Here is a 10,241-nt window from a genome sequence, read left to right as displayed (position 1 = left end):
ATGAATCAACTGGAAATTTTTGGTTTTGAGTCAAGTCAAGTATTTTCTTCACTTGTCTGAGTGCCTGTCTCAGTCACACAATAAAATATCTTTACCATTGCTCAATTAGTAAACACAGTGCTGCTGAAATCTGATAATATATTCGAGATAACTTTAATTAGATGTCTTAATATTCCATTACTCACTCTAGTACTACCTCTACCTTTAGTATCCAGGTGTGAACATAATCTTAGAACATTACCATTAAAATAAAACAATTTGATTTGGACATTTAATCTACAATGCCACATATTCAGTTCTGTGGAGAAAAAAATCTAAATATTCCAGTTGTGTGATTTTCCTCCATTCCAAATAAAATCTATTTTATACACTACACAAAAAAGTACATATAATGTACACTTGGGTTCACTCTGTCAGTGAATACAGTAAATAACATCCTGGCAGTGGATACATGTATATCTATATTTAAAAATTGTGAATACATTAATTTAAAACGTTTCTCGGACTAAGCTCATATTAAAAATCCATTATAGTGACACTATAATTATATTTAACTATGTATACATGACAATACATATATACAACATAAACAGGAACTATAGTTCATTAGTTCATTGTAGAACATTTTTGCTCTCCATGTGTGCTGATATATATTTGTATTTAGTGTTGTTTATAGTATATACAATAGTATATACATTTCTTAATTTGTACACATTTTTGCGATATGTAGCTTTACTTTTCTGTATACATGAGTTATACACAATGAAAAACATCCTAATTATTAGTAGAAAAGGAGCAAAGAACTATCCAAATGTATAAATAATAAGCTATGTGTATACTTTGTGGATCTGGTTAAATAAATATTAGGAGTATTGATACAGTTCTGGCTTTTATTGAACTGCTAAGTAAACTGAAACTTTATTTGTTTTACCCCATAGATAGACTAGCCAGTGTGTTTTATGAATGGATGTTATTTGGAAGATCCCCCCCTCTATGACAGATGACAGTGCTCTGGTTTGTGTCCCGTGACAGTCGCCATGGTGACGCTGCTGTGTTTGGACCAAATACATTACCCACCTACCACCCATTTTCTTCCATCTTTAGCAGCATTCACACAGACGACTAGAAGCCACAAATCTTCACAGGGGCGAGCCTCGACCCACAAGTAACTGCGGCTACGAATAACCTATGATAGCCTGCACGCATATCATCAAAAAACAGTCAGCAATGTAACCACATCCAGATGAACCGAGCCACTTGTCTCTCTCACCCTCGGCGGTGTAGTGCTGCTCTTTTCCTCTGAGTCTGCTGTGCATGTGGTCATGTTTTGCACCTTCTCAGCAGCTGAGGAAATAAGAGAGTTCTCTTTTGCCAGATGATCGACTGCTGTATCTTCTGCAGGAAATAAATTACATGATCATTTGACATGTAGCCAGAGAAAGCAGTTGAATGTGATGCTTCTCAGATGTGAGACAACCGGCCCATTATTGATGACAGAGAAACTCAAATCTAATATGATACTGGCAATGCATATACCAAATCCCAAGATTATCATTTATAAGAAAGTTAAACAATACCATTATACAGTATACATCAGTGAATGTTGAATAAATATCACATCATCTGTTCAGTTTAATTTGGTAAAAATTTTAACACAAGGTCCTGATATGAACAAACTTTACTTAAAATACAGTGTATTAATTTACTGAGTGATTATCAGATGTCAAAGGTAAAATACAAAATATAAAGCTGAGTGTTCATTATAAAATCTACTAAGTCATGTAACCTTACACATGAATCATAAAGCTTAACTAATACATAAGATTCTTCCTAGACACTCTTGTTTAACACCCTCTTCAATTCTAATATTTAAGAGATAGTTTAAGACAGTTCTCCAGTCCAGACAGTAAGTATTTCAACAGTTGCACATTTTGTTCTTCAGGCTCTGTGATTCATCACATTTAGTCTGATTACTTGTTGTGGGGTCTTCAGCAGGTGGAATGCAGCCCAACTGGACTGAGATCAGGTCAAGATAATTCCTCTTTTTCACCCTGAAAAGCTCTTTGGCTGCTACGGCCATATGTTTAGGATTGTTGTCCTACTGAATGATAAAATGTCCTCCAATGCGTTTTGATGCATTTGGCTGAATCTGAGCACACACAGAGTGCTCTGGAACATGCATTGGTTCATGAGCTGCATCTTTTTTTTTCCCTCCACACTTTCCTTTCTGTCATTTTTGATAGAGGCTGGTTTTTGTTTCACCATTCTATAGAACTTTGTTCTTGTGGTGAATCCTCCGAGGTTATAGCCATTGAGTTTTCTCATGATTGTCGGTAAGAAAATATGTGCGCCTGCATCCTGGAGAGCTTTCTTGACTTGCTGTGCAGTCACAAGAGTTTTTCTTTTAGCCATTTATCTGGTCATCAATAAAACTTGTGCTCCTCAGTCTACCAGGCCATTTGCTAATTCCTAGTTTTCCTGTGAGCACCTGCTTTCTTTAGGATGTACCCAACTGCTTATGATCTTCTATGCTAAGTGACCTACAATTGGTGGTGCTGAGTAAAAGGTGGAACACAGGCAGTCCTGAAAACTTCTGGAACACCTGATGATACACTCGCAGTAATACTTTTCCACCAGACGAGTGCAGCATTGTACCTTTTCCAGATTAAGTTTACATGACGATTTCAAAATTGTAACTATAATTGATGGATAGTATAAAATCTTTGACCTATATTTCACAGAACCAGTGGTTTTGACATTAACTTAAAGGAAAGTAACATTTTTACTGAGGAGATGAGTAATGACTGGCTGAACATCTTGGAGCCTGTAGTGAACTCAGTTTTGTGGAGCACAAACTGCAATCCAGACTTCATGCCAGCAGGAATAAACAGCATATAAACAAACATGAAGGCCTTAGACAGCACATTAAGTCACATTCAAAATTACTATTGCAACAAAATGTACAAAAGAATATCTGATAATATGTAGCTGGAGGTTGTCTGCTGGATCAACAGGTAACTGACTGCAAATGAAGACGTGACACAGAGTACTAAGTTATTAACATTTGTATTTTGCATCAGTTAATAGTGTGTATAGACATATTTCAGTACTCAAATTCATTTAAGCAGATTATTCTGATGAACACACTTAAAAGAAAAAATCCAGTTCATTGGATCACTCATCTTCTTACTCTGTGACAAATATAGAGTTCAGTAAGCAATGAAGGGGAAGAAGATGAGGTGCATCTCTAGAAATGCATTCTTCAGCTTTTCTTCTCCATCAGTCCACAATCATATGAGGCACCGTGAAAACTCTTGAGGTGGACTGGGACCCAACTGGTACTCATCATTTGGCCCGTCGTGGTGTCCTCGATCTCCAGTCTCTCACAGAATCATCCCTCTGCTATCGCTCCCCCTCACAGTCTCTTCTTCATCTTGCCTTTCTTCTGCCCGCCCCGTCCAAACCCTGACTTCTTAACTTCTCCGAGCCACTGTCTGTTCTTGGTGCGGAGCTTCTTCAGCCCTCCGCTCTGCAGGAACTGGTGCTTCTGCTTTTTCTTGCGCTGCTTCAGGATCTGCTCCCTCGTCTTCAGCTCTGAGTGCACTCTGCGGCCACCGGGCGTCTGCTTTAGCGGTCTCGTGGGGCTCTGGAAGTTAGGACCGCGACGGCCACGGCCGCGACCTGACAGACAGATGACACAGAGAGGAGGATTGCAAAAATAAAATATTTGGTGCTACATGTAGAACTGAAAAATAGAATTCACAGAAAAGATTTCTAATGTAGAAAGGGACTTTCTGCTCGGAAATTAAAGCCCATGTGTGTATGTTAGCTTAGCTTAGCACAAATACCAGAAACAACAAACAAGATACAAGATGCTAATTAATGAGCTTTAGAGCTAGTAGATGGATTTTGTTAACATTGGACAGGGCTAGGCATTTCCCCATGTTTCCAGGCCTTGTGCTAAGATAAGCTAACTGGCAGCTGGCCGTGGTCTTATATTTAACAGACCAACATGAGTGTGGTATCAATACTCTCATCTCTCAACTCTCAAAACAGCCTATCAGCTGTGATTTATGAGTTCTGAAGTGTTGAAGTTGTAACTGAAGCTTCTCTTCTACCTCCTCCAGGCCTCCTCCCTCCTCCTCCTGTTTCTCCATCTGAGCCAGACCCTCCGTCATCCACCCTGTATTTTTTCTTCCACTCCTCGTAACTGTCATGCCGTTAAGGTCAGACAAACTGTCAACAACACAGCTAAATATTGTCAAGAGTGGGAGAGAGTAGCAGTCGTAACAGTAAATAAGCACACAAAGAGACATTTTGTTGGAAGGATACAAGTTCTTCTTGTTCTTCTTGTTACTGATGACCTGGCCGCCATCTATTCTGATCTTCTTCTTCTGGTCTTCCTTTCCTGTGTCCCTCACGAAGCGCTTTCTCTTGCGGTCCCTGAAAACGATAGCGAGACAATAAATTATGGTATGGAATGGTAAAATTAGGAGCATGATATATCAGAAGGAGGAAGAGCCACATTTAGAATGGGTGAATTAATTGAAATTTTTCACCATTTCATTATTTTTTTGTGCTGGTTTAACTGGTCTCCTTCATCTCCCATAAGGTCCAGGACAGCTGAGGAGGCCTGCTGCTCAAAAGCAGTGCCCTCTCCGCCAAGACTTAATCTAGCATCAGATACAACATGGGTCACAGGTTAGAACACACATATATTAAATCATGTCAGAATTTACACACAATAATAAAAAGAGTACGTTTCCTGCCTCACCCTTTCTCAGAGTTGAAGTCTTTGGGTCTGTAGGGGATGTAATACTCCTCATCTTTACCAGTCTGTTTGCTTTTCTTGTTCTTTGGCCGTTCTCCCTCATCTTCCCGCGGGCCTCTTCTCTTTCCACCTACCACTGCAGAGAACACCCCCTGGTGGAAAAATGAAGAATTACACTTACACCCCAAAAAAAGGTTATCTAGGCTGGCACGGAGATGCTGCACCGTCTTATTACAGTTTCTTACCTTCAGAGTGTCTTCCTCGTTGCCTGTGCTATGTGTGAAATCATCATTGTCGCTGTCTGCATCAGCAGTGGTGGGGTTGACGGGCCGATGCAGGTGGCTCTCTGCAGCCAGGTCCTCTCTCCGTTTGCTGAATTTGTCCACCAGCCGTGTGTCCTTGGAGCGCTTGGTCCGCATCACCTCGCTGGCCTGTGTCTTACTGTTGGAGTTGATTTCAAAGATAGTCTAGAAGAATATGGAGGAAGACTTTTTATGGTTTTATCACAGGTTAGTCGGAACTGCAGCACTCAATCATTACCTACTGTAACTCACCGATTTGGATTTGTAGCCCTTGATGGCATCAACTATTTGAAGGCGCTCCAGTTCCATTTTCTCCAAACCTGACCCTGAAACAAGATCAAATAAATTTTGTCATCAGCTACTGTCTGAGCATCTTCATCACTGTTCTCTTTATCATTCATCCTCCTCCAAACTGACCTAGTAATGGATGGACAGCCATGTTGGACAGATCTGTGTTTTTGACCCGCCTGATGGACTCCGGCGAGGGGTTTGGTCTGGACTTGAGGTACTGCTTGTAGGCGTTCTCTGACACACGACGATGGTTCTGCAGGTCCAGCGAGTTTTCATGAGCGGTGATGAGATGAGAGCCTTCGTCATCGAGGATACTTTGAGGGACCCGACCGAACACACCATCTGAATCTGAAAAAAACAAGACAAGAGACTTTTACGATTCTACTTGCAGCCACAGATGTGTAGTGCGTCAATCCAAGAGTTAATTTCTAACTGGCAGGCTTTCTGCGAAGCCTACCTTGTGTGTGTTCAGGTGTGGCAAGCTGAACAGGCCTTCCAAGGAAGAGGTGAAGGTCATAGACAAAAGGCATCTCATCTGGACAGACCAAGCTGTAGGCCGTGCCACTGCGCCCCGCACGTCCCACACGGCCTGATGGGTAAAGACAGGTGAACAATTATAATGTATCATATCAGCCTAATCATTTCTATCACTAAATTATCTTCAAGTAGGGACAAATCAGGATGTGAACACTGGGTATAAGCCACTCACCAACTCTGTGCAAGAAGAGCTTGGCCTTAGAGGGGAAGTTGTAGTTGATGACGTTGTCCAGCAGGGGGATGTCTATACCACGAGCAGCAACATCTGTCACAAGTAGCACCATGGCTTTCCGATGCACAAACTTCCCTATGTTGATCTTTCTGGCAGTCTGATCGAGGGCGCTGTAGATGTAGGCACACTCCAAACCTTCTGAAGAAAGCAACTAGAGAGATGAAAAAGTTTTTTTATTTAAAAATTCTGAGGATGACTATCACAACTGGATTTATTGACAATAGGTGAGGGTTCCCAGAGGGGAAATACACACAAAGAGAGATGCAACTGTGTATCTCACCTCCTTCAGGTACTCTACATGGTGTTTGGTGGCTGCAAAGACCACCGTCTGCTCCTGAGGCTTCACGATATTCCTTAGGAGATGAAGCAGCATTGCCGGCTTGTCGTCCACACGCAGATGGAAAAATGACAGCTGATGAAAGACAAGAGAAATTCAAACATTTTGGAAGGGTTGAACAGATACAAAGTGAGAATTAACATCTCAGCTTTAGATGCACATTAACAGAGTTATTTCTGGGTATAAAACATGCAGAGGGTTTTGTTTACTTTTATCTCACTCATCACATACAAAAAGAGATTACACCTGAAGGCATCACCATAGGTCTAGAGAGTCAGTCCCCTGCCAAATCAGCTGCTTTGAAATATGCTAACAAATAAATGCCCATGGAGACATCTCGAATGGAAGTTGCTCACAGCACAATTGTATAATGTACATTTGACATTTATCATAATGAGACTATTTCATACGTTTTTTTAAAAATAAATAGATAAAAGCATACTTTCCCTCTCATTAAACTTAGTGTCTATAGGTAGAACAATCCACAATGATGATGAGCACTTTATTGCCAGTTCTGTCATGTTTAATAAGCCAAGTCCTGTCTTTACCTTAATCTGATCACTGAGCTTAGAATCCACATCCAAACGAATCAGCACTGGTTCTGTCAGTCCTGGAAAAAAGGTTAATTTAGTTAGCCTGGGCCTTGGGCATCAATATGAAGATGAACCAAACAAAAACCTCTTCAATCATGATGGAAGCATGTAAAACAGAACTGACGATAAATAGGATGAAATATATCAAGTTGATCTTACCGGCTCTGGCGAACTCCACCAGCAGTTTGGGCAGAGTGGCAGAGAACAGCAGAGTCTGTCTGGTGTCTGGAAGCCTCCGGATGATCTCCTGAAGCTGCTCAGCGAAACCCATTTCAAACAACCTGAGTGGAGGGAGAAACACGGACACATTGACACATACATGCAAGTGAATTTGAGCGGTGTTATGGAAATATGACAAATTTTAAACGCACAGGTTCCATTTCTCACCTGTCAGCCTCGTCAAACACCACATACTCCACGCTCTGCAGCTTCAGGTTCATCTCCTTGATGACGTGCATGAGACGACCGGGGGTACCGATGATTCTGGGGGGGACAGAGATCAGGGTTTCAGGATACTACGTGGAGGAGAGACAATGCTCAGAGCACTGTGACAAAACACTCACATGTCAGGGTTTTCATGAAGAGCAGCAAACTGATCATCCATTCTGGAAAAGAGCAGAGGCATTTACTGTTGAGTTATTCCCGATACAAAGGAAAAATGTACAACAAGGACAATGAGGAGTTTTATACCTATCTCCACCAAGGATCAAGGCAGTCTTGAGGCCGGTGAATCTTCCCAACTGTAACACCACAACAAAGACAGAGCATATTAATTCAACTATAAAGATTTAACAAGCACAATAAGCACTCATCAGGCTGCCCACTCTGACCTCCTTTGTGAACTTCATGGTCTGCAGGGCTAACTCTCTGGTGGGGGTCAGGATGAGGGCCCTGGCTCCTGTTTGGGCTTGAGGGGCCTTCAGCTTCTCGAACATAGGAACCAGGAAGGCAGCTGTCTTACCACTGCCAGTCCTGGCCATGGCTACTATATCCTTGCCATCCAAAATCACTGGGATAGTCTGCAGTGGAGGAGACAAGGATTGAGCATGAAATATTGTCCATCTAGTAGTGCAAATGTTTGATTATAAAATCCTGAAGTGGCACTGACGTACCTTTCTTTGGATTGGAGTTGGGACTTTATAACCCTTCTTCATGACCCCTTTGTATACAGGGTAACTGAGACCTAAAAACATACATAATGTAGTCATATAATGATGCTCCTGGGGAAATAGTATATCAGGCTTTACTTATTCAAGTAGATTTTCCAATACTGTGAGTGAACATGCATGAGTGAACATGCAGCCCTATCTGTACACTCTTCACCAGCTCTTACCCATGGACTGAAAACCTCCAGATTTCTTTTTCTTCTTGTTTTGGGCTCTGACCAGCTCCCTGGTGTCGGGCTCCACATCGGACAGGCACTCTGATGAGGCAGGGAACCGCGGCAGTTTCCTCCCGGGCTGTGAGACCAATGAGAAAAAACAACCACAACTTGTAAACAAGTGCCACACAGCACCTTAAAAAATTCATGTAGAATCTTCATCGCTACTGAAGTTTAAAAATCAGGTTCCTTTTGGTAAGGAAGAGGGTTGAATATTTGCTGGATGAAAATGTTAAGCAGTGTGCAAGATTTTGAGAATTACTTGGGGAATATATGTATTTTCTCCAGGGAAAAAAAAAAGGTTAAACAAGGTGGTGAGCCACCTTCATCTTGATGTATCTGGTCTCATGATCAATTTAATTGGTAGATGATGGCTAAAGAAGGAGTAACACTCATTGTACAATGTACTCTTTTTTAATGAAAGTATATCCATTACTGTTATGTTAGTCAAGGAGATCTTTGCCCGTTACTTTCCCAATAAATTGTGTGACCAATAAAATGTCAGATATTAGTGAAAACTTTTCAACAGCGTATTTGGCATATACTGTAGATTATAAGATGACATATTCAGGTTATTATTAATACAATTATTACGGATTGCTGATTATTCTCAAATATCCCAATTGTTTCAATTCTAAATTACTAACAGATTGAAGTAAATTTTAAACTCAAAATAATATACAAGACATGTGAGATGGAGGTATGGATGTATATGGACACAGCATCACAACATCTGTCATTAAGAAACTCATAATGTTCAGTTTTAGGTGACACTGTCAGAATTGTGTAAATTCAATAATAATTTTATTATTGAGGTTATAGGTAAAAGAGGTGTTGTACTGGACTCCACTGTATTAAGAATGTTTCTAATTTTCTATCCATCCTGTTTAATACATGAAGCAGGCAAAGTATTGGAAACATCGATAATAAGAACAACTGTGGAAGTAGAGCAGCTTATAACCCTTTATAATAGTCATGTTCCACTTGTAAAGATTGTATAAATATGTTCAGGGGGCATCCGGATTTGAACCGGAGACCTCTTGATCTGCAGTCAAATGCTCTACCACTGAGCTATACCCCCACATGCACTCCCAGGGTTAAAAAGTGGGTCTGTAACATAGCGGATACAACCACAAGCCTACAAACAGATTCGCTAAACGCTAATAAATCAAATATGATAATAAGGACAAGCAGCTGGCTGAGTTAGTTGTTTTAAAGAGTTGTTCCTTACAGAATCATCGTCTTTAATTTCAGCAGCCAGTTCAAAGTCTCCGCTGTCAGAGTCAGCCTCCGGCTCTCTGTTGGCCGTGTGTCTCTTCTTCTTCGTCAGTTTCTTCTTTCTCTGGGCCATGCTGAAGCTTAAAGGCTCTTTTAAGCTGCGCTACGATTAACTTTACTGAGCAGACGATTAAATAAAACGGCTCGTGAAATATCAACACACAACAACACGGTGGGCAGACATGTTGGACACACGTGTGAGCTTCTTCTTGCTCGTCTTCTGCTTCCGTTCTGTGTTGCTGCTGGTCGGTCGCTTAAAGCTCAACGTCGCCATCTACTGCTACGGAGCGGGAGTAAGACCAATTTATAGGTTGTTAAATGTCTATTATCTTAAACTCCTTACAACCCAGTTTCTGATGTAACAATATCTCATTTACTGACAGAGGATTTACTGATGATGAACTGTACATCAAAGCCATTAATGCAGCAGCTAAATCCAACCATGTCACAGAATTACACGGCTCTCGCCTCTTCCACCCCCTTCACAACCTAATCATTAATCCAGTCAGAGAAGACTCA

The 10,241-nt window shown here is 41.1% G+C and overlaps 1 protein-coding gene and 1 non-coding gene across 2 annotated transcripts; both read right to left on the bottom strand.

Annotated features, from left to right (window-relative positions):
- Window positions 1-3,050: 3,050 nt before the first annotated feature.
- ddx54 (DEAD (Asp-Glu-Ala-Asp) box polypeptide 54) lies at window positions 3,051-9,958 on the bottom strand. Its single transcript, XM_018685228.2, has 20 exons — window positions 9,676-9,958; window positions 8,397-8,523; window positions 8,176-8,246; window positions 7,894-8,082; window positions 7,754-7,803; window positions 7,627-7,668; window positions 7,451-7,546; window positions 7,223-7,344; window positions 7,019-7,080; window positions 6,414-6,545; window positions 6,074-6,284; window positions 5,822-5,953; window positions 5,491-5,712; window positions 5,326-5,399; window positions 5,017-5,238; window positions 4,775-4,923; window positions 4,560-4,673; window positions 4,333-4,443; window positions 4,119-4,210; window positions 3,051-3,681 (listed from the first exon to the last, which is right to left on the bottom strand). The coding sequence occupies exons 1-20, from the start codon at window positions 9,793-9,795 to the stop codon at window positions 3,416-3,418; spliced, it is 2,604 nt and encodes an 867-aa protein (XP_018540744.1). The 5' UTR covers window positions 9,796-9,958; the 3' UTR covers window positions 3,051-3,415.
- On the bottom strand, window positions 9,454-9,525 carry trnac-gca (transfer RNA cysteine (anticodon GCA)). The gene has a single exon. It is a non-coding gene; the product is annotated as a tRNA-Cys (tRNA).
- Window positions 9,959-10,241: the final 283 nt, after the last annotated feature.

Source organism: Lates calcarifer, linkage group LG9, assembly GCF_001640805.2.
Source record: "Lates calcarifer isolate ASB-BC8 linkage group LG9, TLL_Latcal_v3, whole genome shotgun sequence".
Classification (NCBI taxonomy): Eukaryota; Metazoa; Chordata; class Actinopteri; family Centropomidae; genus Lates; species Lates calcarifer.
Note: the sequence above shows the minus strand (reverse complement) of the source record. Positions and strands in the feature narration are given on the sequence as shown.

What these genes read in the sequence shown, in the direction of transcription:
- ddx54 (XM_018685228.2), bottom strand. Translation starts at nt 9,795, where the DNA reads ATGGCCCAGAGAAAGAAGAAACTGACGAAGAAGAAGAGACACACGGCC. An exon ending in GGCTGTCCATCCATTACTAG is followed by an intron (nt 5,400 to 5,490) that starts GTCAGTTTGGAG and finishes ATCTTGTTTCAG; the next exon opens with GGTCAGGTTTGGAGAAAATG. An exon ending in GACTTCAACTCTGAGAAAGG is followed by an intron (nt 4,674 to 4,774) that starts GTGAGGCAGGAA and finishes ATCTGATGCTAG; the next exon opens with ATTAAGTCTTGGCGGAGAGG.